This window comes from Bos taurus, chromosome 9 (assembly GCF_002263795.3).
Source record: "Bos taurus isolate L1 Dominette 01449 registration number 42190680 breed Hereford chromosome 9, ARS-UCD2.0, whole genome shotgun sequence".
Lineage (NCBI taxonomy): Eukaryota > Metazoa > Chordata > Mammalia > Artiodactyla > Bovidae > Bos > Bos taurus.
The window spans coordinates 24,000,955-24,028,662 of record NC_037336.1 but is presented as its reverse complement, the minus strand read 5'-3'; the positions used below and the strand labels follow the sequence as shown (position 1 = coordinate 24,028,662).

General features: G+C 39.1%; 1 protein-coding gene across 2 annotated transcripts; it reads left to right on the top strand.

Moving 5' to 3' along the window:
- The first annotated feature begins 199 nt into the window (after positions 1-199).
- On the top strand, positions 200-27,475 carry RNF146 (ring finger protein 146). 2 transcript variants are annotated; one of them, XM_005210700.3, is made up of 3 exons: positions 200-270; positions 8,525-8,627; positions 25,765-27,475. In XM_005210700.3, coding segments are annotated over exons 2-3 (1,044 nt in total). In that variant the 5' UTR covers positions 200-270; positions 8,525-8,625; the 3' UTR covers positions 26,807-27,475.
- Positions 27,476-27,708: the final 233 nt, after the last annotated feature.

The following is a 27,708-nucleotide window of genomic DNA, read 5'->3' as shown; positions in this document are numbered from 1 at the left end:
AAAGACCCAAGCCGCGAAACTACACATCACCAGAGATCCGAGAAGATCAGCCGCTCGGGCTTCAGGGACGGGGCGTGGGGAAATAAGGCGGGGGCGGGGCCGGCGCGAGCTCCCTTGGAGCGGCGCTGCTTCCGCCTCTCGCGGCCCCGCCCCCGCGACGCGACCGGCCGTCACGTGACGGCCGCGCGCCCGCGCGCGCGTTCCCGGCCGCTGCAGGCTCGGAGGCCGAAGAGAAAAGACGGCGAGGCGGCTTCGGCTGTGGCCACAGAGGTGGGAGTCGGGGCGAAGCCCACTCGAGGGGCAGGGTGAAAGTGAAGCCACTTCTGGGTCCTACTCGGGGAGAGGAGTGATGGCCCGCGGCGTCACCTCCAAGCGCGGCACTCCCCGGGTCGGCCCTGTTCTCCGGGCCTGAGAGGGGCGGCGGCGGGGTCAGGGGCTGGGACGCGGGTGGACGCCCTTGGGCCGGCGCGGCCGCGGCAGTGGAACCGAGCCGGCGTGGCACAGCTCAGCCCTTTCCGCCGCCCCTAGCTTGGTTGCTGTCAGAAGCAGGAAGACTGTGACGGACGCCGCGTTGCCCGTGGCCGCCGCAGCCGCTGCCCTGGGCGAGAGCCCGGAGCTGGTCACGGTCGGGGTGCGAGAGGCGGAGCAGCGGCCATTACTGCGCAGCCTCTTCCGCCGGGGTCCTCGTAGCTGCCTTCGGTGGCAGCCAGGTCCCTTTCCTGTCCCCTCAGCGCAGGTGTCAGGCCTCTACTAGGGGACTTTATGGGCCTCAAGATGTAGGGGCGGCGATGGTTGGAGGGGTAATTCCCCCGCCCCCAGCATCCCGTGCGGAGGCGTCCACTCGGGCCTTGGGTCCGGACGTACAGTTCCTGCATTTTGTTTTTCCGGAGTGTCTTTGGCATCTTTCTCTCCCCTCTCTCCCTCCTCCTCCTGCTCAGTTCCTGGGTCTTGCCTAATCCGACGAGCAGTCCAGTCCCTCGTCTTGTCCGGGTTTAATGCTCAGCACTGTTGTTAAAGCATCAGAACCACTGAGAGGTGTCTCCGTACCCGCTGAGTCTCCAAAACCTCAGTGCATCTTAAAAGACGAGGCTGTTGCTTTGTTCTTTTGGTTGCTGGGTGCGGAGTTCTCTCCCTACCACCCCTCCACCTCCCCCCGCATCCCGTCTGAAAGGGTAAATGGATGTTCCCATTGTGGCCGCTATTTTTTGTTTTCTGTGGGCACCTAGAGAAAGGCAGAAAAATTGTTTTGAGTTTATACGTACTTCTGGCAACTAGATCTTTTTCTCTTGATATCAGATTTAGTACGGCTTTCTTTCTGTTCCCTAAGTACCATTTTACTGAGCACTTATTTCTCAAGTTTCTAAAGTAGGTACATTTTGTTTGTTAAGTAATAGTGAAACTGGAATTGAGAGAAGAAAGCCAAGAAATGGTAGAAAAACGCATTGTCTTTGTGATTGATATTTTCAGGTGCCCCTCCAATGTGTGTACTTTTCTTTTTTGATTACTTTTTTTTTTCACTTAACATATATATTTTATTGAAGTATAGTTGACTTACGCTGTTTCAGGTGCACAGGAAGGTGATTCAGTTATACCTACATTATTTTTGAAGTTATTTCCCATTATAGGTTATTACAAGATATTGACTGTAGTTTCCTGTGCTATACAGTAAGTTTTTGTTGATTGTTGCGTATTTATTTTTTTAAATTAGAAATCTGCATTCTATTCATAGTGAGTCAAGCAAGTGGAATCAAAATGTCCTAAAAAGTCACAAGTTTTCTAAAATGTGCATATTGTATATATGTATACAAAGCTTTTCTACTGTGCTTGGTAAAGATTTGAGAACATCAAAAAGAAAAGATGGAGAATTGGAAAATATAAATGAAATGGGAGCACTGAATATGAAATAGAAAAAGTGAAACAAACTAGATAAAAGATCGTCATATAGTCCAGTTGTTTTTAAACATGACTGCTCATTAGAAACATATCTGGAACTCGGGAGAAAAGCAATACCTGGGCATTTATGTTTTTCAAAAAATTTCAAGATAATTCGGATATGCATCTGGATATTAAAAAGTGATACAGGTCTTTCTATTAAATCATAGTTTTGGTGATACTGAGTTCTATTTTTCTGTTGATCAATCATTATAAATAATAATAAGTGAGTAATAGTTATATAATCACAATAGTGAAAGATGTTATCAGTTTTCACAATCAATGGCAAGATAAAAGATAATTACAATTGCAGGCCATAATGGGAACATGATTAACTTAACTATAAAATAATTATATACAGTTTGGATGGTCAAACTGTGATGTGGTAAGTGGAAGTGCTTACAATGTGTGTCCTTTTAAAATAGGGTTTGAAAATATGTCATTGAAAGCAATATACGTTTCCAGAAATTGGAAGACTTAAGGCTATTTTGTTTTTTAATAAGTGATTCTATATTCATACTTTTAAAAGACCTGACATATAGGACACAGGAAGAAAATCACCTGCTCAAGTAACGGGATTTATGATGTTGGCTTTGCTGTTTTTGTGACCAGCAAATATTGTTTGTGTTGAGTGTCTGGGAGTCTGTGAAGTGCGCTAACAAAACATGAAAATATGTCCAAAAATATCTAATTTTAAAGAGCAAACCGGAAGAGTGAAAGCCCACTCTAAAAATAGATTTTGGATGTGTTTGCTTTTGCTTGTACATCTTAAATTGGAGCGTTTGTTAAGCTCAGTCTTTGATTTAGAATTTTGTTTCAAATGGGCCAATGTAAATTGTAATGTAAATTGTGAGCTAAATGAAAATAATTCTGCAAATGTTTACCTGTTCACATTTAATGTTAAAATGCAAAGCCCACATTTTTGGGTGAGAAGTACAAAGTAAAGGTTTAATGCTTGGATATGAAGATTGTGAAGCCCAGAGATTGTCATACAGTAACTTTTTTTTATGGGAAATATTAAATGAAGTGGTGGAAATATAATTCTTTAACACAGAGTAGTGTAAAATATTGGACCCCATTTAGTAGAAGTGAGTTTTGACTGAAGACTTTTGTTTCCTAGTATGACTTGTGCTTTCTGTAAGCTGTTTTAACAGGAGAGGAGAAGGAAAGCTAAAAATGGAAAAACGTTAGGGCATTTAGTTACATCTCTCAATCTGGGACTCTCTCTTACATATTAAGATGTATCTGCTAAATTACACCCACTCTATCTCTGTTCCTTTTACTGGTCCTTAATTTTTTTTTTCCTTTTTCTTTTTTGACTGTAACAAAAGTTGTAAGATGTGTGATATTTTTCTTTTCTGTCACTGATCTCTTTTATGTAGAACATTTTATGTAGAACATTATGTGTATTTTGAATAAAGAGTAATAACTTTTATTAAACACTGGCTGTTAATAATTGGAAAAATACAGGAAATCTTCAGATCTTTATAATTCGATATTTTAACTTCAGCATGCTTATCTTTTCTTTGATTTTTTTAAAAAGATAATCATTTATTTGAATCTATTATCTAAAAAAAACTTAGTCCATGACTGATTTAAAAAGTAGAATCGTAATTAATCCTAAATATTTTCAGAGAAAATAACAGTGGGTGCAGATAATAGGCGCATGAATTTGTTGAGTGGTCACAAAATTACAAATAATACAATATTCATTTTCAGTTTAACTTGATTGGTTGAATGGGTAAATGATAATCTCTAAACTTTTATATATTTTAAAAAATAGTCTGCCGCTTTTTCCCTTTAGAATTGAGGTGCAGAAATAACTGATTAGTTTCAAATCTTTTCTCTTTTTATGTTACCTTCCTCATAGTTTGTTTCTGTATAAATTTGCACCTTAAGAAGGAAACTTAACCCATTAACTAGTTGATAGATGCATGCCAAAATATAATGGTAAATTTTACTGAATAATTCATAAATTGTATTTAGTTTGGTGATAATTTACAAATCATTCATTGCAGAATGAATTATGTATGTTTGAGTTATTTATGTTTGCCAAATTATTTGTGGTCTGCAGTTAGAATTACACTATTCTTTTATCTTTGGTTAAAAGTAAAAGACTCCCCCTCCCTCCCTTAAAAAAATTCTTTGATTTCAAATGTGTAAGTTTTCTGAGAGCCACTCAACTATTCTGAATATTACACATGACTATTCTGAATATTACACGCCACACCATATGTTGTGCCCAGTTGGCATTACAATTTTCAGAGGCTAGAGTTGATGGATCTAATTGGTAGAATTGGGATACCTAAACCAGTCAGTTTTGATCACAGTAGAATATACGATTTTTTTTTAATCTATGCAAGCAAAGGTGTGAGTAAAGGAACATGGAGTTCGTTTTCTTTATTCAACAATTCTTGCACTAAATTGCAGGTTCTTTTTTTTTTTTTTTAAGACTGTTGGTATGCAAGACATTCTAAACCTGCATCGTGAGCATGCTAGCCACTTGCCACATGGAGCTATTGAGTAAGCTGTGTGGCTAGTCTGAACTGAGTTGTGCTATAAAGTAAAACGTGTATCAGATTTCAAGGAGTGTACACACACAGAAGTATAAAATACCACATTAATAATTTATATAAAGTACATGTGGAAATGGTAACGGTTTGAATATATTGGGTTAAATGAAATATACTCTCTAAATTTGATTGTTTCTTATTATTGTCATTAATAGAAAATGTGAAATTACCTATGTGGCTTGCATGGTATTTCTGTTAGATAATGATATTCTTTGAGATACAGCACATTGAGGAAAATATTTTTTTAAGGATATACTTGAGTTTGAATCTCATCTCCCAGTATTGATAGCTTTGTGAATTGGGGCTAAATCCTTGTGGGCTTGGGTTTCCTCATTTATACAATTTCTCACAGAGTCATTTTGAGGATTCAGTGATATAATGCATCTACTTAGTGACCTTCAGTATGCATATGAAATACCTGGAGATCTGATTCTCTTGGCAGAGAGTGGGGCTTTGGATATTTGTTTGTAAAGAATTTTCAGGTACTACTGATACTGCTGGTTGAGGACCACAGTTGTCATATCTGGAAGTCTAGATTACTATATAGGTTTTAGTTCATTTTCCTCCCCTCAGCTATTATCCATTTACAGTCAGCTTTGAAATTTTAGCCACGGGAGATAGTAATTGGAAAGGTCCCTGTAGCTGACAAGATTTACTAAAGTCTGTTTTATTCCTGGATTTTAATCTGCATTCTGGAGAATTCACTGCCAGTGAAGAATAGCTGGGTAAATTATATACTTGTCAAAAGATATAAAGATGGCATCAATTTTATAATTTGTAAATGTGGTAACTCCCTCTGTTGGATTTTAAGTTGTTTAAAGAAAGGATTGAAAGTTGTATACCTTTATAGCTTTTGTGGCTAGGTGCCTGTTCACAATTAGAATGTAAATATTGTGTTAGGTGATTAAATGCATTTAGTTTTTCATTCATCCAAGGAATACCAGCTCAAGACAGCAACAACTGATTGGCAGTTGACTAGCCACTTAGAGATATAAGTAATCCTTATCTCAGGGGTCCCATGGTTTACTGGAAGAGTCAGAAGCAAACAGATAATTGCAATGCATATGGTAAATTCAATAATAGAAAAATTACAAAATAAAGGGGAAGGAACAGCTTTTCCAGAGGCAATCAGAGAAAGATAGTAGCATTCATAAACCTTAAAAGAAAGACTATACAGGTAGGAGGAAATACAGAATTACAAAAAGAAATTTGGAGAACTGAGTAATTTGGTGTAACTAGAGTATTAATCTATGAGAGTGGTTGTGGGAGAGAGTTATTTAGGTTTCAGGTCTTTAAGGCTGTTGAATATTGTCTGAGGAGCTTTACTTTATTGTGTAGGCTGGAGAGCCCATATAGGGCTTCACGTATGGAGGATTCATTTTTCTTTTTAAGTGTATCACATTCGGAGACTTAATTTAAGGGGTGATACTGAAGCAAAATAATCAGATGGAGCAGTAGTCCAATGATGGTAAAAGTCTGAACTAGGGCACTAGCAATGGCAAGAGAATGGAGGATAGATTCCAAAGGTGTTAGGGCTAAAAGTTGACAGTTTGATGTAACATGTTGAAAGGGCAGTGAGAAAAATAATTTTGTATTTCTCCATTGGCACTTCTGGTTAAGGCACAGAAGCCGAGATGTCACGTTGTAAGATACATGCGGAGATGGGGGTGTGTAGAGTATGTGTAGATGAGAGACAGAGATGTGAGAGAGCCAAGCATTCTCTCAAGAAGTTAAAATCGCTGGACTCCAGATTGGGCAGAAAAGGAAATGGAATCAGGTATTGGAGAAAGGAAAGGAGGTGGGCAAGAGACTGAAGAGGCACTTGGAATTAAAGAACGGGTGTAAAAATGAGTAAGTGAGCTGGAAGAACCAGACCTTGTGGTCTGAGAGTGAGTTTAAGATTTTAGAGAGACAGCAGTTTTAGGTGGCCATCATATTTTGTTGGGGCAGAGGGTGAAGTTTGTTGAATTTAGGAATTGAAAAATAAGGACAGTGTTTCCCAAATTGTATTTGATGGGACTACCTGCATCAGCATCACTTGAGGTGAGATTCTTGGGCTGAAACCCATGTCTACTGGCCTATAGTATCTCGAGTTAGAGTCTGAGGATGTGTGTCTCTGGGGAAGTTCAAGAACCTCTGAGTTAGGTGTTGAATGGTTTATTCTCAAGGATATTTAATAAATTCATAGTCAGGTGTCAGGAATTATAATGAATTGGATGACCAGTAGTGAGTAGATAGATTGTCAGTATTTTAAGGGTTAAGAGAATAGCTTTAGGGGATTACAGCCAATGGTTAGAGACTTCGAAAAATAAGTGGGGGTTTGTTTGTTTTGTGTTTAAGAGTAATGATATTAGAATAGTAGAATGTTTCCTATTGTCCTGTGTGTGAAAGTGGGTGGTTTCTAATATTTTGAGTAGACTCTAGGAGGGAAGTGAATGATGGAGTCCTCTTTGGTGCCACTGAAGTTGTAGGCACTTAGTAAAGTGAAAGGGTTGTGGAGGGAAGTCAGGACACTGGAGTCCTTGTCATGGAAAGACTAGGTTCTGAAGTCAGAGTAAAACAAAAAGTCAAGTTGTTTATAAACACTTTTAGTCAGTTACTTTGAAAGGTCTTCAGTTTTGAGATAGATTACATATTGTTTGGTCTGTTCTGTTAAACATTTGGTGAGATATGCTGGCTTATCTTAAAAGGGCATTTATCTAAAAAATCTTAAACACTAAATAAAATTCCAAGTTTTTTAGGGAGATAGATTCCCACACTGTAAGAGGTGCATGGAACTGAAAGAATAGCTGTCTCTTCTGTCTTATTACTGTAGAGCCTGTCTCTGTCATCATCATGTATGTTCTTTGCAGTAAATGAGCCTCCTGTAGTGGGCATGAAGTGGATGGAGGTAACACTAACTGTGAAGAAAGAGGACTAATGACTGAGATGATGTTTTGGTTGGTGCCTCAAGATGCCTGCTGTCCAGGAACCATCTTAATGGTTGTAAACTGGGACATTCATATAGGTACCAGGAGGTCCTAGTTAATGTGATGACCTTGCCTTCCCGTGCATTACCTCCTGTAGGAAGGCAGAGGCTGTGAAATACATATCATGTCCATATAGAACTTGTTTCACTTAAAAAACAATTCTTTTTTCTTGTAAAATATAATCAGTTGGCCATAGAGATGGGTTTATTTCTGCACTCTCTCTTTTGTTGGCGTATTTGTCTATTCTTACGCCAAAACCACACGTATATTATTGTAGCTTTGTAATAAGTTTTGAAATCTTTAAGTGTGAATTCACCATCTTTGTTCGTTTTCAAAAGTGTGTTGGCTATTTGGGGCCCCTTTCAATTCCATATGAATTGGAAGATGAGTTTCTTCATTTCTGAAAAACAGAAAAAAAAAACTATTGGGATTTTGATAAGAATTATGTTGAATCTGTAGATCACTTTGGATAGTTCTGTCGTCTTCATAGTTTTCCAGTCTATGAACACCAGTTGTGTTTCCATTATTTTGCTCTGAATCTCTTTAAGCAGTGCCTTGTAGTTTTTCAGCGTGTAAGTCTTTCACCTCCTTGGTCAAGGTATTTCATTCCTTCAGATGCTATTATAAGTGGGAATGCTTTCTTGATTCCTTGTTTGAATTGTTGATATAGAAACAGAACTGACTTTTTGTGCATTGAACTTATAAAGTGCACCTATGCTAAATTTGTTTTAGGTTTAGCAGCTTTCTTCGGGATTCTCTGGAATTTTCTGTATAGAGAACAGAGAAAATTTTACTATCTCTGCAAATAGATCTGGTTTTACTTTTTCTTTACCAATTTGTATGCCTTTCATATCTTTTTCTGATCTGATTGCTCTGGCTAAAACTTCCAGTGAAGTGTTGAATAGCAGTGGGGAAAGCTGGCATCCTTGTCTAGAAATTTTTCCTCTTCGAGATAAAATTTGCCACTGAATTTTATTAAATCAAAGAATCATACATAATTGACTAATTTTGTTGAGAAGTTGATGTTGAAATTTTTCTTTTGCAGCACAGGATGATCCAGCAATGGAGGAGAAAATTCTGCAAACTGGCTGATTACTCATGAAGATAAGATTTTATTTTTGTGGCAGGCATCTGTGGGGTCTGTAATAGAAATGTAAGTATGGCATCATGGTTTTTACAAAGCTGCAACAAGTTAAATGACTGGTATAAAATGTAATAAATAGAGTATCAGTTAGTTTTAATCAAACAAAATGAATGTTTTATATTGACTTTTAGATCTTTAATTGAATTGACAAGTTTCTTCACATTTAATTACTATTAATATAGGCTTCCAAAAAAAATCTCTTCATAGGGAATAATCCCTATAAAAGTGAAACGGAAGATAGAGAAATTTGCACATAGAAGGCTAAAAAACTGGAAGGATCTCCAGGTCTTTTAGGTTCTACTTATTCTTTACATAGTAATTTATTTAAATAAACAAAGTTAATTTATTTTTTTTTAAGTACATTATTGCATTTTAATTCTTATTGGAGTCACTCTAGTCCCCAGTTTTACTACTTCTATTTTCCTATCAGTTTCTCTTTGTGAAATATGCTTTAAAATGTTAACACTACCTCTGTCTTGGCCATATTGAACTTTAGTCTGTTATTGATGAAACTTTTTTACACAATGAACATCATATTGCCATCTTGCAAGTTGACAGTTTTTGGTGATTACAGTAGTTAAAATACTTGACCAAAGAGTAACCCTTATAGATACTACTTCATATGTTCTCCCCATTTGACATGTAACTGTTGTTATCTACTTTTCTAGTGTGATGCTTTGATTATATACTCCCATTAAAAGTATTACCATATCATTTTTAGTGTTGAGAATTTTAATAAAAGACAAATGAAACCAGTAAGCATTTTTCTTTAAAATTGGGGCAAATATAGTTTTAATTTAACCCTGTTTACATGTTATCTGTCTGTTTATATACTTCTGTATATTTTTTAATCCTGTAGGTCAGATAGTCTGACCATCAGACTATCCCTGCCATCAAGGAATTAGACTGTAGTAAGTAAGACACATATATAATTAATACAGTGGAAGAAATACTATATTGAGACACCAGTAAAACACTTTCAGAACTGAGAGAGTGTATTCCATCTGAAGAGTTCAGAGTGAACAGGGGAACTTTTGGTTCGGTCTTAAAGAATGAATAGAATCTTAACAATCAGAAAATTAGGAATTATTTTTCAAGCCAAGGGAATGGGGAAGGGCACAGCTGCCTAAATATCCAGGCATCTTAGAGGACTCAGGGAGCAATCCTGTGTGTGAAGGTCAATGGGAAACAGAGACTTCACAGTTAGTAAAGGGAATGAGTGTGTTTATTTGTACCTCTTATTGCCTGGTGCTTACTGGATGTTTTACTTGGATTATTGAACTCAGTCATAAGATTGTAGTAGCCTTATTTACTAATGAAGAAACAGATAAAACTCATTTTCCCTGGGTCATTGTTTACCAAATTTCTCAGAATTATCTGCTAGGGCACTTACTGAAAACAGATTTTTAGACTCTTAATGCAGATGAGTCCAAATTTCCAAGAGATAGCACATCAGCTAATTCTTATCTTTGGAGAAGTTTGGGAAACACTGTTCTAGGTCAACATAGTAAGAATAAATGACGGATTTTTAACTAAGTCTTGTTTTACTCTGAAGTCTGTGTCAGTGTACTTGAAAGTTAGTGCTTAGCAATTTTGATGACGTTATGTAGGCAGTGCTGCTGCTCCTGCTAAGTCGCTTCAGTTGTGTCCGACTCTTAGCGACCCCATGGGCTGCAGCCCACCAGGCTCCTCCGTCCATGGGATTTTCCAGGCAAGAGTACTGGAGTGGGGTGCCATTGCCTTCTCCATTATGTAGGCAATAGAAAACTACTGAAGACTGAGTGGAGGAAAGACTAATTAGATAATTAAACTGAGGAAAGATGAGAGGAAGAAAAGACTGAGAGGTCAGGAAGGCCACTTGAGAGGTCAGTATTTTGTATAAGAGTGTGCCCAGGAGGCCAAAATTAAGGTCACAGGCTTTAGTAACAAAGGGGACACATTCTATAAAGGTTTTTGTTGCAGAAAAGCAAAGTAGCCAAGGAATAGGGGAGTGCTGAGGATGACTCCTAAGTTTTATCCAAGATAGAGACCAAGAGAAAAGGATGTGGGTTTAAAGGAGTTAATTTTTATTTTAGTCATGTTTGATTTCAGGTGACTGGAGAATATTGAGGTAGACCTTTTGAATACAGAATTGGAAATACAGCTCTTAGGAATCCAGAACAGTTCCAGATACTACATTTTGGGGATATGAGATTTACATTCATACATATAAATTTGGAATATCCTGTAGATTGTCTAGGCATAAAATGTAATATTGAAAATTTTGTCACTCAGAGCCTCTGTGAGGAATCCTGGTATTTCAGGGAAACTAAAGAAGGTGGGGGGGGAGAGGGGGAAATGATAACTGGGAGAGAGTACCATCATGGAAATGAATAATATAAATTTTTAGATAGAGTCTGTGGTTAATATGATTTAATGCAATGGAATCAAATAGATAAGACTGAAAGAGATCATTAGACTTAGCATGTTAGTTGATTTTGAAATTTAGGAATAGAATATTAATTGAAATCTTGGAGGAATTGGGATGGTTTAGCTTGGAAAGCTACCAGTACTCCATCCTGAGCCAAGAGGAATAAGATAGAATGAAGATAAAGATAAATTTTGAGGAGTCATTCATACCTAATTTCTTAATTTGAGGGTTCAGGATATCTCTTAACTAAGAGGTTGGGAAACTTTTATAATAGTCTTTGGGACAATAAGGAAAGAAAGGTGTCTTGGTTAAGTAAAAAGTAATTGATACCAGGCACAATGGGTTCTGGGAACTCAAAATAGCTAATCAGTGTGTGATGTTCACATATTTTGCACCATGTATTTCACTACAATTGTGGAAATTTTCATAAGTTGAGTAACTTTTGTAACTTTGCTCCTTGCTTGATCTTTTTTTTTTTTTTTTGCAAATGTCTCTCCTTGTGGCTTTTGAGGGAGTAGTCTCACTTTATTCCCCATCCTTCTCTGCCATTCTTCTTGTCCACTGCCTCACTTACAAATGTTGGAGTAATCCAAGGTTCTGTGATTAGCCCTTTTGTGTGCTGTGTGTGCAGATTTAATTTGGGCATCCATCCATTTTCATGTGTCAGTAATCATGTATGTGTTGGTGGCTCAAGACACTTCTTTCTGCTTAGATTTCTTGAGCGTACCTGTCCAGTTAACTCAACTGTCATCTGCCTGTCTTCATTTGAAGACTTTATAAATATCTTAAAGTTACAATGTCAGAACTCACCTCAGATTCTGAATCTTGATCATCCATCAGTAACTAAATGCTTTCATTTCTGTTTCCTTAGTATTTCTTATGTTCTACTGTTAGAACCTTACATCTGTCCCTTCCTTCCCATTATCTTTTTTACCTGGATTATTATAAATTCTAGTTTCCTTTTGGCCTCATCCTGCCAAGTCTTCCTCCAAACTTCTGTCCAACTGGTCTTGATAAACTAGTAAACCAACTTGTCACTTCCTAACATAACCTTTCAGTGAATTCCTGTTGACTCCTTAGGAGTTAGTATAAGGACCAACTTCATAGAGATCCTTGAACTCCTTAAATTATATGTAAGATTTCCCTAAATTTTTAATAAGGCTGTGACCAGAAGTGTTTACGAACCGTTTGCATTTAAAATGTTTAAACTTTATTAAGATTCCATAATATAGAAGGTCTCTGCTGTACTTCTTTGCACAGTACTTTTCATCTATTCAAATGTATCTATCCCCTCCTTGCTAGTTACCATTTCTTCCTTTGTACTCCCTGGTGTCTGTTACACTTATCAAAAAATCATTAGGTAATGCAGTGTTCTTTAACTTTGATGGCAGACTTTATTATGCATTTCCTTTCCTAGTGCCATGGGCATGGTAGATGCTCACATGTGTTCTCTGTTCAAAGTTGAAAAGGAATAAGGAGAAATACATGATAGCTCTTGCAGCAGGTGATAAGATGCCGTTCTTCTATCAGTCTGTGAAATTTCTTGTAACTTCCTGAAGCCTTATCTTTCCTAAAATTACTGATGGTGGTTCTTATATTTGGATAGACATGGTTGTTTTAGAAACAATATGTAGCAGTTAAGAGTAAAGACTCTGAAGTCAGATCATCTGGGTTATGGAACCTAGATTTGAGGCTGGCTCAATCACTTAATGAACTATGACTTTGGGTATATTATCTGAGCTTTTTGTACCTCAGTTTCCTCATCTGTAAAAAGGAAAATAACAGACCCAGTTCGTAGGGTGATAGGAGGATTAAAGTATTTCACAAAATATCTGCCACATATTATGCAATCAGTAATTGTTAGTTGTTAAATAGTTCACTATAATAAAACATACATCAATAGGCATCCAACAGAAATGAAATTACTTCCGTTGTAGCTCAGTTGGTAAAGAATCTGCCTGCAATGCAGGAGACCCGGGTTCGATTCCTAGATCAGGAAGATCTCCTGGAGAAGGAAATGGCAACCCACTCCGGTATTCTTGCCTAGAGAATCCCACGAACAGAGGAGGCTGGCAGGCTACAGTCCACAGGGTTGCAAAAGTCAGACACGACTTAGCAACTAAACCACGACCACCACCAATTACAAGACACTGTGCAATAGGAAAAGTTAAGAATTTTGTCTTAAGGACTTAAAAATGGTCATTGTGAAAATTTTAATGTTAAATTTTTTAACTTGTATTAAAGTTCAAACGCTTTATATTCCAACAGAAGTAAAGATTTGAGGAATTAAAAAACAAAAAAACAAAATTTTGGGAAAGAAGATGACGTTCTTTTTTGATAGGTCTCCACAAAAGAGCTTGTAGTACTTTATTCTTTGTTCTCTTTCATGCTTTTAATTGGGTTCTGAGCCCATACTTTAAAAAAATCGGTTTTTCAGTATTTGTAGTTTTTATTGGTGTCAGAAAGTTCCTCAATATTAGTAAGCTAAAGATCTTTCTCATTTATAGTAATTTTACCTTTCTTTTGATTAGATGTCTTTAAGAAGATTAGACAAAATCTGAATACTTACAGATTTCCACTGAATTTGCCTATATCCCTCTGTATTTGGTCTTGTTGCAGAGAAGTCTTAAATAGCATTGATAGACATTTTTTCATCTTCCAGAAATATTTTACATCGTTTAGAAGAATGGAATTTATGTGTAAAAGTAATAATAGCCCATTAAGGGTTCAGTTGGTAAAAAAAAAAATGTCTTGGGAAGTGAGTGATACATTTGTGTTCTTAAGTAGAGTTGGACCAACTTCATTCCAAATTTCTACATATTAATTTAGTAACCAGGAAATAAATTTCCTTTTTTAAAATGATCTCTAAAGTTTCCTAAGAAATTTATTACTTAGGGAATATTTCTATTTAATTAGCACTCTCTTTGTCAAATCCTTACTCTACAAAAGGGAAAGAAATAAAAACATTTCTTACTTACATATTTGTATGATCCTCTGCACAAGTTTAGCCTTCAGCCTATTTGAAGATCATCGAAGGCTTCCCAGGTGGCGCTAGTGGTAAAGAACCTGCCCACCAATGCAGGTGACCTAAGAGATGCAGGTTTGATCCCTGGGTCCGGAAGATCCCCTGGAGGAGGGCGTGGCAACCCACTCCAGTATTCTTGCCTAGAAAATCCCACGGACAGAGGAGGCTCACAAGCTACAGTCCATAGTGTCACAGAGTTGGACACAACTGAAGCAACAGCACACGTGCATGGAGTGTGTCTTACAGATGGGCAGGCTAGTGGTTTGGGTTGCTATGTCTTTATCTTCTTACATATCGTAATGGTATCTTGTCTACTGCATGTACTTAATACAGAATTATGTAAAAAGTACTTAAAGATTTTCCTCCTCATGTCTTACTTGGGATACACTAGGAGTATACTTGGTGAGCTACACAGAATCATAATTTGGTATTTGCTATGGCAAATTGATAGTTGAAAGTTGTTGTTGTTCAGTCCCTAAGTCATATCTGACTCTTTGTGACCCCATGGACTACAGCACACCAGGCTTTCCTGTCCTCTACTCGCTCCCAGAGTTTGCTCAAATTCATGTCCATTGAGTCGGTGATGCTATCTAACCATCTCATCCTCTGCTCCCTTCTCCTTTTGCCTTCATCTTACCCAGCAACGGTCCTTTCAAAGAGTATTCAGTGTTGATTTCCTTTAAGATTGACTGGTTTGATCTCCTTGCTGTCCAAGGGACTCTCAAGTCTTGCCCAGCACCACAATTTGAAAGCATCAATTCTTTAGTGCTCAGCATTCTTCATGGTCCAACACTCATAACCGTACATGACTACTGGAAAAACCATAGCTTTAACTATACAGATGTTGATAAAATGATGTCTCAGTTTTTTAATACACTGTCTGGGTTTGTTATAGCTTTCCTTCCAAGCAAGCATCTTTTAATTTCATGGCTGCAGTCACCATCCACAGTGATTTTCGGAGTCCCAAGACAATAAAATCTGTCACTGTTTCCATTGTTTCCCCTTCTATTTGCCACGAAGTGATGGGACTGGATGCCATGATCTCTTTTCTTGAATGTAGACTTTCAAGCCAGCTTTTTTATTGTCTTCTTTCACCCTCATCAAGAGGCTCTTTAGTTCCTCTTCACTTTCTGCCTTTAGATCAGTATCATCTGCATATCTGAGGTTATTGATCTTTCTCTTGGCAATCTTCATTCCATCTTGTGATTCATCCAGCCCTGCATTTCATGTGATGTACTCTGCACAGAATTAAATAAGCAAGATGACAATATACAGCCTTGACGTGATCCTTTCCCAATTTTGAACCAGTCTGTTGTTCCATGTCCAGTTCTAACCTGGATACAGGTTTCCCGGGAGACAGGTAAGATGGTCTGGAATTCCCATCTCTTTATGAATTTCCACAATTTGTTGTGATCCACACAGCCAAGGCTTTAGCGTAGTCTGTGAAGCAGAAGTAGATTTTTTTCTGGAATTCTCTTGCTTTCTCCGTGATCCAGCACATATTGGCAATTTGATCTCTGGTTCCTCTGCCTCTTCGAAACCCAGCTTGTACATCTGGAAGTTCTCGGTTCACTTACTATTGAAGTCTAGCTTGAAGGATTTTGAGCAAAATTTTGCTCGCATATGAAGTGAGCAGAATTGTATGGCAGTTTGAACAGTCTTTGGCATTTCCCTTCTTTGGGATTGGAATGAAAACTGACCTTTTCCAGTCCTGTGGCCATTGCTGAGTCTTCCAAATTTGCTGACATACTGAGTGCAGCACTTTTAACAGCATCAGCTTTAGGATTTGAAATAGCTCAGCTGGAATTCCACCACCTCCACTAGCTTTGTTCGTAGTAATGCTTCCTATGTATGACCCACTTGATTTCACATTCCAGGTTGTCCGGCTCTAGGTGAGTGACCACACCATTGTGGTTATCCAGGTCATTAAGACTTTTTTTTCTCTAGTTCTGTGTATTCTTGTCACGTCTTTTTGATCTGTTCTCTTAGGTCCTTAGTGTTTCTGCCCTTCATGCTTGTCCTTGCATGAAATGTTCCCTTGATACCTTCAACTTTTTGAAGAGATCTTGATAGGTGGCCTTACAAATAGCTGTGAAAAGAAGAGAGGCCAAAAGCCAAAGAGAAAAGGAAAGGTATAAGCATCTGAATGCAGAGTTCCAAAGAATAGCAAGGAGAGATAAAGCCTTCCTCAGCAATCATTGCAAAGAAATAGAGGAAAACAATAGAATGGGAAAGACTAGAGATCTCTGCAAGAAAATTAGAGTTACCAAGGGAACATTTCATGCAAAGATCAGCTTGATAAAGGACAGAAATGGTATGGACCTAACAGAAGCAGAAGATATTAAGAAGAGGTGGCAAGAATACACAGAAGAACTGTACAAAAAAGATCTTCACGACCCAGATAATGACTAAGGTTTGATCACTCACACTCACTAGAGCTGGACATGCTGGAATGTGAAGTCAGGTGGGCCTTAGGAAGCATCACTTCGAACAAAGGTAGTGGAGGTGATGGAATTCCAGTTGAGCTACTTCAAATCCTAAAAGATGATTCTGTGAAAGTGCTGCACTCAATATGTTAGCAAATTTGGAAAACTCAGCAGTGGCCACAGGACTGGAAAAGGTCAGTTTTCATTCCGATCCCAAAGAAAGGCAATGCCAAAGAATGCTCAAACTACCGCACAGTTGCACTCACCTCACACACTAGTCAAGTAATGCTCAAAATTCTTCCAACCCAGGCTTCGGCAGTATGTGAACTTTGAACTTCCAGATGTTCAAGCTGGTTTTAGAAAAGGCAGAGGAACCAGAGATCAAATTGCCAACATCCGCTGGATCATGGAAAAAGCAAGAGTTCCAGAAAAACATCTATTTCTGCTTTCTTGACTATGCCAAAGCCTTTGACTGTGTGGATCACAACAAACTGTGGAAAATTCTGAAAGAGATGTGCCTGATGTGCCTCTTGAGAAACCTGTATACAGGTTAGGAAGCAACAGTTAGAACTGGACATGGAACAACAGACTGGTTCCAAATAGGAAAAGGAGTACGTCAAGGCTGTATATTGTCACCCTGGTTATTTAACTTAAATGCAGAGTACATCATGAGAAATGCTTGGCTGGAGGAAGCACAAGCTGGAATCAAGATTGCCAGGAGAAATATCAATAACCTTAGCTATGCAGATGACACCACCCTTATGGCAGAAAGTGAAGAAGAACTAAAGAGCCTCTTGATGAAACTGAGAGTGAAAAAGTTGGCTTAAAGCTCAGGATTCAGAAAACTAAGACCATGGCATCTGGTCCCATCACTTCATGGCAAATAGATGGGGAAACAGTTGAAACAGTGGCTATTTTTTGGGGCTCCAAAATCACTGCAGATGGTGATTGCAGCCATGAAATTAAAAGACGCTTGCTCCTTGGTAGCAAAGTTATGACCAACCTAGCTGTTGCTGCTGCTGCTGCTAAGTCGCTTCAGTCATGTGAAGTTGACTCTGTGCGACCCCATAGATGGCAGCCCACCAGGCTGCCCTATCCCTGGGATTCTCCAGGTGAGAACACTGGAGTGGGTTGCCATTTCCTTCTCCAATGCATGAAAGTGAAAGTGAAGCCACTCAGTCGTGTCCGACTTTTCGAGACCCCATGGGCTGCAGCCTACCAGGCTCCTCCCCCCAAGGGATTTTGCTGGCAAGAGTACTGGAGTGGGTTGCCATTGCCTTCTCCAGACCAACCTAGAGAGCATACTAAAAAGCAGAGACATTACTTTGCCAACAAAGGTCCATCTAGTCAAGGCTGTGGTTTTTCCAGTAGTCATGTATGGATGTGAGAGTTGGACTATAAAGAAAGCTGAGTGCCGAAGAATTAATGCTTTTGAACTATGGTGTTGGAGAAGACTGTTGAGAGTCCCTTGGACTGCAAGGAGATCCATCCAGTCCATCTTAAAGGAAATAAGTCCTGGTTGTTCATTGGAGGGACTGATGTTGAAGCTGAAACTCCAATACTTTGGCTACCTGATGTGGAGAGCTGACTCATTTGAAAAGACCCTGATGCTGGGAAAGATTGAAGACAGGAGGAAAAGGGGACGACAGAGGATAAGATGGTTGGATGGCATCACCAACTCAATGGACATGGGTCTGGGTGGACTCCGGGAGTTGGTGATGGACACGGAGGCCTGGCGTGCTGCAATTCATGGGGTCGCAAAGAGTCAGACACGACTGAGCCACTGAACTGAACGTTGAAAGTTCTTTAGGTGAAATAATGAAGCTTTAACTATCTTCTACCTGTTTTCTGATGATGTTTACCCAGTTTTATCTCATTCTAATGAGGGAACCAGAATACCTGCCCAAAAAGAATTGTTTTGCCTTTCCTAGTATGTTATTTTCACAGTTCATATCTTCCCCTGGGATGTCTATCATTTTTTTTTTAATTTGTTAATTATATGTTTACATTTATTTATGCATGCAAGAGTAAGATTCATATAAAGTATTGGTCAGGATGGAGAGTAATGCTTTTAGGTTGAAAACTTCTTTTTCATAGATAAGGTAACTGCATCTAATGGAAAATTGATATTTGGGGTTAATTTTATTTATAATACAACAGGGTCTGAGACTGTGTATCTTTTAAAAGTATGGCATTCATCCAAGTTGCACTGTTAGATACTTAATTTACATTTTAGTAGACTTCTATTTTTCTTCTTAAAATTTTTAAATTTATTGGCCTTTCTTTTGTCCAGAAGGCACCTAGATCATTTAGGTGTATATGAGATGTTGCTATTGTTTTTCCAAAGTAGTGGTGATCAGTAGCTCATTTAAACATTTTGTCTTACAAATAGAATCAAACATCTCTCTTACTCAGTTAAATTATTACTTGTGGATGAAGGACTTCATTATTTTTAATTAGGCCTTAAATGTGGAAATTAAAGTTTTTTTTTCAGAATTTCATTGACAGTGAATTTTTTTTAATTGAAAGGGACAAAAGATGATATTGTTCACCCTTTCTCTAGCTAATTTTAGTTCTTTCTGTTAGTACAATGTTTCAAGTTATTCTATGATTTAAATGTAGCAATAGGACCTGATGAATGAAACCTAGTTAGTCAGTGCCTTACAACTGTTTTCAGTTGTTTTTTCCTGAGAACAATATATATATCAGATCAGATCAGATCAGTCGCTCAGTGCTGTCCGACTCTTTGCGACCCCATGAACCGCAACACACCAGGCCTCCCTGTCCATCACCAACTCCTGGCGTTCACTCAGACTCATGTCCATCGAGTCGGTGATGCCATCTAGCCATCTCATCCTCTGTCGTCCCCTTCTCCTCTTGCCCCCAATCCCTCCCAGCATCAGAGTCTTTTCCAATGAGTCAACTCTTCGCATGAGGTGGCCAAAGTACTGGAGTTTCAGCTTTAGCATCAGTCCTTCCAAAGAAATCCCAGGGCTGATCTCCTTCAGAATGGACTGGTTGGATCTCCTTGCAGTCCAAGGGACTCTCAAGAGTCTTCTCCAGCACCACAGTTCAACAGCACCAATTCTTCGGTGCTCAGCCTTCTTCACAGTCCAACTCTCACATCCATACACGACCACAGGAAAAACCATAGCCTTGACTAGATGAACTTTTGTTGGCAAAGTAATGTCTCTGCTTTTGAATATGCTATCTAGGTTGGACATAAGTTTCCTTCCAAGGAGTAAGCGTCTTTTAATTTCATGGCTGCAGTCACCATCTGCAGTGATTTTGGAGCCCCGAAAAATAAAGTCTGACACTGTTTCCACTGTTTCCCCATCTATTTCCCATGAAGTGATGGGACCAGATGCCATGATCTTCGTTTTCTGAATGTTGAGCTTTAAGCCAACTTTTTCACTCTCCACTTTCACCTTCATCAAGAAGCTTTTTAGTTCCTCTTCACTTTCTGCCATAAGGGTGGTGTCATCTGCATATCTGAGGTTATTGATATTTCTCCCCGCAATCTTGATTCCAGCTTGTGTTTCTTCCAGTCCAGCGTTTCTCATGATGTACTCTGCATATAAGTTAAATAAACAGGGTGACAATATACAGCCTTGATGTACTCCTTTTCCTATTTGGAACCAGTCTGTTGTTCCATGTCCAGTTCTAACTGTTGCTTCCTGACCTGCATACAAATTTCTCAAGAGGCACATCAGGTGGTCTGGTATACCCATCTCTTTCAGAATTTTCCACAGTTTATTGTGATCCACAAGTCAAAGGCTTTGGCATAGTCAGTAAAGCAGAAATAGATGTTTTTCTGGAACTCTCTTGCTTTTTCCATGATCCAGCGGATGTTGGCAATTTGATCTCTGGTTCCTCTGCCTTTTCTAAAACCAGCTTGAACATCAGGAAGTTCACGGTTCACATATTGCTGAAGCCTGGCTTGGAGAATTTTAAGCATTACTTTACTAGCATGTGAGATGAGTGCAATTATGCGGTAGTTTGAGCATTCTTTGGCATTGCCTTTCTTTGGGATCAGAATGAAAACTGACCTTTTCCAGTCTTGTGGCCACTGCTGAGTTTTCCAAATTTGCTGGCATATTGAGTGCAGCACTTTCACAGCATCATCTTTCAGAATTTGGAATAGCTCAACCGGAATTCCATCACCTCCACTAGCTTTGTTCATAGTGATGCTTTCTAAGGCCCACTTGACTCCACATTCCAGGATGTCTGGCTCTAGGTCAGTGATCACACCATTGTGATTATCTGGGTCGTGAAGATCTTTTTTGTACAGTTCTCCTGTGTATTCTTGCCATCTCTTCTTAATATCTTCTGCTTCTTTTAGGTCCCATACCATTTCTGTCCTTTATCGAGCCCATCTTTGCATGAAATGTTCCTTTGGTCTCTGATTTTCTTGAAGAGATCTCTAGTCTTTCCCATTCTGTTGTTTTCCTCTATTTCTTTGCATTGATCGCTGAAGAAGGCTTTCTTATCTCTTCTTGCTATTCTTTGGAACTCTGCATTCAGATGTTTATATCTTTCCTTTTCTCCTTTGCTTTTCGCTTCTCTTCTTTTCACAGCTATTTGTAAGGCCTCCCCAGACAGCCATTTTGCTTTTTTGCATTTCTTTTCCATGGGGATGGTCTTGATCCCTGTCTCCTGTACAATGTCACGAACCTCATTCCATAGCTCATCAGGCACTCTTATCTATCAGATCTCGTCCCTTAAATCTATTTCTCACTTCCACTGTATAATCATAAGGGATTTGATTTAGGTCATACCTGAATGGTCTAGTGGTTTTCCCTACTTTCTTCAATTTCAGTCTGAATTTGGCAATAAGGAGTTCATGGTCTGAGCCACAGTCAGCTCCTGGTCTTGTTTTTGCTGACTGTATAGAGCTTCTCCATCTTTGGCTGCAAAGAATATAATCAATCTGCTTTTGCCAATAAACAGAAAAGAGAGGAGCTAAATTCAGTTTATCAAGTATTTATTATGTAGTGTGTATTAGATATCTTAGAAAAGGGAATTGAGTCAAAACATGAATTTTCCCCATTTTACTGATAAGAAAACTGAAGTCCAAGAAGCATGCTGTGAGATGAAGCTGGCATGAGAGCTGGCGTCCAGACAGACTGTGCAGGGCATATAGATCCTGGTCTCTAACCTGAAACCAAGTTTTTAACAAGACACAAGGCTGGACCCATTAAAAGGCATATGCAGTAATTTAATAAATATTGTTTACTTGATGACTTGGAAGGGCAGAGATGGGCTATAGTTGGATTTAGGGGATATTTAGGAGATAAAATGTAGGACTTGCTAATGTTTTGAATGGGGAGGGGTTAGGAGAAGCCAAAGATGGAGAAGCTCTATACAGTCAACAAAAACAAGACCAGGAGCTGACTGTGGCTCAGATCATGAACTCCTTAAAGTTACCAAATTCAGACTGAAATTGAAGAAAGTAGGGAAAACCACTAGACCATTCAGGTATGACCTAAATCAAATCCCTTATGATTATACAGTGGAAGTGAGAAATAGATTTAAGGGACGAGATCTGATAGAGTGCCTGATGAACTATGGAATGAGGTTCGTGACATTGTACAGGAGACAGGGATCAAGACCATCCCCATGGAAGAGAAATGCAAAAAAGCAAAATGGCTGTCTGGGGAGGTCTTACAAAATACATGTGAAAAGAAGAGAAGCGAAAAACAAAGGAGAAAAGGAAAGATACAAGCATCTCAATGCAGAGTTCCAAAGAATAGCAAGAAAAGATAAGAAAGCCTTCTTCAGCGATCAATGCAAAGAAATAGAGGGAAACAACAGAATGGGAAAGACTAGAGTTCTCTTCAAAAAAATTAGAGATACCAAGGGAACATTTCATGCAAAGATGGGCTTGATAAAGGACAAAAATGGTATGACCCTAACAGAAGCAGAAGATATCAAGAAGAGGTGGCAAGAATACACAGAAGAACTGTACAAAAAAGATCTTCACGACCCAGATAATCACGATGGTGTGATCACTGACCTAGAGCCAGACATCCTGGAATGTGAAGTCAAGTGGGCCTTAGAAAGCATCACTATGAACAAAGCTAGTGGAGGTGATGGAATTCCGGTTGAGCTATTCCAAATCCTGAAAGATGATGCTGTGAAAGTGCTGCACTCAATATGCCGGCAAATTTGGAAAACTCAGCAGTGGCCACAGGACTGGAAAAGGTCAGTTTTCATTCTGATCCCAAAGAAAGGCAATGCCAAAGAATGCTCAAACTACCGCATAATTGCACTCATCTCACACGCTAGTAAAGTAATGCTTAAAATTCTCCAAGCCAGGCTTCAGCAATATGTGAACCGTGAACTTCCTGATGTTCAAGCTGGTTTTAGAAAAGGCAGAGGAACCAGAGATCAAATTGCCAACATCCGCTGGATCATGGAAAAAGCAAGAGAGTTCCAGAAAAACATCTTTTTTTGTGTGTGTGGTGCAGCAGAAATTTCCTTCTATAGTTTTTTTTTTTTTTTTTAAACTTTGCAATATTGTATTAGTTTTGCTAAACATCAAAATGAATCTGCCACAGGTATACCCGTGCTCCCCATCCTGAACCCTCGTCCCTCCTCCCTCCCCATACCCTCCCTCTAGGTCGTCCCAGTGCACCAGCCCCAAGCATCCAGTATCGTGCATCGAACCTGGACTGGCAACTCGTTTCATACATAATATTATACATGATTCAATGCCATTCTCCCAAATCTCCCCACCCTCTCCCTCTCCCACAGAGTCCATAAGACTGATCTATACATTAGTGTCTCTTTTGCTGTCTCGTACACAGGGTTATTGTTACCATCTTTCTAAATTCCATATATATGTGTTAGTATACTGTATTGGTGTTTTTCTTTCTGGCTTACTTCACTCTGTATAATAGGCTCCAGTTTCATCCACCTCATTAGAACTGATTCAAATGAATTCTTTTTAATGGCTGAGTAATACTCCATTGTGTATATGTACCACAGCTTTTTTATCCATTCATCTGCTGATGGACATCTAGGTTGCTTCCATGTCCTGGCTATTATAAACAGTGCTGCGATGAACATTGGGGTACACGTGTCTCTTTCCCTTCTGGTTTCCTCAGTGTGTATGCCCAGCAGTGGGATTGCTGGATCATAAGGCAGTTCTATTTCCAGTTTTTTAAGGAATCTCCACACTGTTCTCCATAGTGGCTGTAGAGTTCCCTTTTCTCCACACCCTCTCCAGCATTTATTGCTTGTAGACTTTAAAAAAACAAACAAACAAAAAAAAACATCTATTTCTGCTTTCTTGACTATGCCAAAGCCTTTGACTGTGTGGATCACAATAAACTGTGGAAAATTCTGAAAGAGATGGGAATACCAGACCACCTGACCTGCCTCTTAAGAAACCTATATGCAGGTCAGGAAGCAACAGTTAGAACTGGACATGGAACAACAAACTGGTTCCAAATAGGAAAAGGAGTACATCAAGGCTGTATATTGTCACCCTGTTTATTTAACTTATATGCAGAGTACATCATGAGAAACGCTGGACTGGAAGAAACACAAGCTGGAATCAAGATTGCGGGGAGAAATATCAATAACCTTAGCTATGCAGATGACACCACCCTTATGGTAGAAAGTGAAGAGGAACTAAAAAGCCTCTTGATGAAGGTGAAAGTGGAGAGTGAAAAAGTTGGCTTAAAGCTCAACATTCAGAAAACGAAGATCATGGCATCTGGTCCCATCACTTCATGGGAAATAGATGGGGAAACAGTGGAAACAGTGTCAGACTTTATTTTTCGGGGCTCCAAAATCACTGCAGATGGTGACTGCAGCCATGAAATTAAAAGACGCTTACTCCTTGGAAGGAAACTTATGTCCAACCTAGATAGCATATTCAAAAGCAGAGACATTGCTTTGCCAACAAAAGTTCGTCTAGTCAAGGCTATGGTTTTTTCTGTGGTCATGTATGGATGTGAGAGTTGGACTGTGAAGAAAGCTGAGTGCTGAAGAATTGATGCTTTTGAACTGTGGTGTTAGAGAAGACTCTTGAGAGTCCCTTGGACTGCAAGGAGATCCAACCAGTCCATTCTGAAGGAGATCAGCCCTGGGATTTCTTTGGAAGGACTGATGCTAAAGCTGAAACTCCAGTACTTTGGCCACCTCATGGGAAGAGTTGACTCATTGGAAAAGACTCTGATGCTGGGAGGGTTTGGAGGCAGAAGGAGAAGGGGACGACAGAGGATGAGATGGCTGGATGGCATCACCGACTCGATGGACGTGAGTCTGAGTGAACTCTGGGAGTTGGTGATGGACAGGGAGGCCTGGCGTGCTGCGATTCATGGGGTTGCAAAGAGTCGGACATGACTGAGCGACTGAACTGAACCGAACCGAGGACAGCTTCAGTGATGGATTTCTGGCTTGAAAAGCAAATGAATAGAGGTGTCTCCAGAGGGGCATTTAGGGAATAAGTAAATAAGGAGGAAACAGATCATAAATTCAGTTTTTTAGCCAAGAAGAGAGCTAAAGTAGGCAATTAAAAGATAGTTCTAGTGCTAAAACGAAAAACCCGGGCTGGTGATTATCATTTTAGGAGTTGGTAACAAATTGAAGCCATGAACGTAGATGAGATCATCTTGAAAGAGTACAGCAAGAGGAACGTTTGTGTGGTTTAGAACAAGCCTCAACAATAAAAAGGCCATTAAAAGAAAAGTTGTTTCACAGAGGGGGAATGAGATGACTGGTTTAACCAGTGTTTTTAAGATTATACAGCAGAGAAACGGAGTTTCTAGGATTTCAGCTCTAGTCATTTTACATGGTCTACTTGTCAAGTACCAGAAGTACATTAATACATGGAAGTATTGCAGAATTGCACTTAGTGGTATCCTAAAAGGTATAAAATTTGTTACTTTCTGAGATTGTAATCTGAATTATTTTTAACCATTTTTTTGTTTTTCTCTACTGTCCAGACTGATTTTAAAAGTGTAGATGGAGTGTACATTTTAAAATCTTAGCATTTAGTTCTATTCTGTGAATAGAAATGGTATATTTATTTCAAATCTATACTTTGGTTGTACCTTTTTATTTGTGCCTCATTTCCTGCCCACAAATAAGAATAAATTCAAATCAAAAATATTTTTCTACATAAGTTTTTTCTCTGCTTTCAATTTTGTGTCCCCATTGTCTTGACTTGCATATAATTGGTGCTTAATAAGTGTTTTCTGAATGTTGAATTAAGATTTTGGAAGAGTTAAAACAAGATTTTAATATTACATGTATTTTCTCTCATTTTCTCAGGATGGCTGGCTGTGGAGAAATTGATCACTCTATAAACATGCTTCCTACAAACAGGAAAGCAAATGAGTCCTGTTCTAATACTGCACCTTCTCTAACTGTCCCTGAATGTGCCATTTGTCTGCAGACATGTGTTCACCCAGTCAGTCTGCCTTGTAAGCATGTTTTCTGCTATCTGTGTGTGAAGGGAGCTTCATGGCTTGGAAAGCGATGTGCCCTCTGTCGACAAGAAATTCCCGAAGATTTCCTTGATAAGCCAACCTTGTTGTCACCAGAAGAACTCAAGGCAGCAAGTAGAGGAAACGGTGAATATGCCTGGTATTATGAAGGAAGAAATGGGTGGTGGCAGTATGACGAGCGCACTAGCAGAGAGCTGGAAGATGCTTTTTCCAAAGGTAAAAAGAGCACTGAAATGTTAATTGCCGGGTTTCTGTATGTTGCCGATCTTGAAAATATGGTACAGTATAGGAGAAACGAACATGGACGTCGCAGGAAGATCAAGCGGGATATAATAGATATACCAAAGAAGGGAGTAGCTGGACTTAGGCTGGACTGTGATGCTAATACTGTAAACCTGGCGAGAGAGAGCTCTGCTGACGGAGCGGACAGTGTACCAGCTCAGAGCGGAGCTTCTGTTCAGTCGTCTTCTGTGAGGCCCCTGACGTCAGTAGATGGTCAGCTAACAAGCCCCGCCACACCATCCCCTGATGCAGGCACTTCTCTGGAAGACTCTTTTGCACATTTACAACTTGGTGGAGACAGCATAGCGGAAAGGAGTCATAGAGGGGAAGGAGAAGAAGAGCATGAATCACCATCTTCAGGCAGGGTACCAGCACCAGACACTTCGATTGAAGAAACCGAATCCGATGCCAGTAGTGATAGTGAGGATGTATCTGCGCTTGTTGCACAACACTCCTTGACCCAACAGAGACTTTTGGTTCCTAATCCAAGTCAGACAGTATCTGATCGATCAGTGGCAGCGGGTGGAACAGTGAGTGTCAGATCTCGAAGGCCTGATGGACAGTGCACAGTAACGGAAGTTTAAATAAAAGTTTTCAGATCCATGCTCAAGATGAAAATGGTTATCTGTAAATTTTTGCCCACGTAACATTATACTCATCCCCAGTAGTGCATTTTGGGAGTTGGGGTGGGAAGGGGTATGGGAAGGATAGACTTGTAATTAATATGTCTAACACACCTCTGTTGAGAAATTTATTTAATATAAAGAACTTGGGTGTTAATAGTTGAGAGCTGTTTAGTAATAACGCAGTTTTCTTGAGGTCTGTTTATTTTATAGTTTTTTAAAATACCTTCAGTTCTTTTGGCCAGCGTGTGTGTATTTGTGCATTAATGGTCCTCATCTGACTATTGCCTTGGTTCATATTTTTCTGCATGGATTGACGTAAAACCATTACCAAAATTTGGCACCTACAAGATGTCTGGTATCAGTATGAACAGAAAGCTTAAATAACGTGAGAACAAATGTGAATTTGGGGTTTTAAAATAACAACTACTTAACAGTAAAGTTACTGAAATGGAAATGTAAAGGAAACAGCTTATAACTTATGTTTCAGAATCTTGTTTGTAACACACTTCATAGCGTTCTCATAGGCTTTGCTGTCTAGTCCTTGTAGTTAAGAGGTTTCTCTTGATCCATTTTTTTTTTGATTACAGACTTTATAATTTAATAAATATTAGAATTTATCAAAATTAATCTGTCTCTTGTTTGAATCTGGAAGGGAATGGGAAACATTTTGTGGCCAAAGATCACTAAAAGTGGTGATTTAAATTGGTATATTCAGCTTACATGGCCACTTGCTCAGAAAAGTTTGATTTCTTCATAGAGAATATTTAAACAGTCTCCAGGGAATTTTCATGGAATAAATATGTGTGGAAATAAACCTAAAGCCTGTCTTAAATAACTTGATAGTAGAGGCTATGTATATA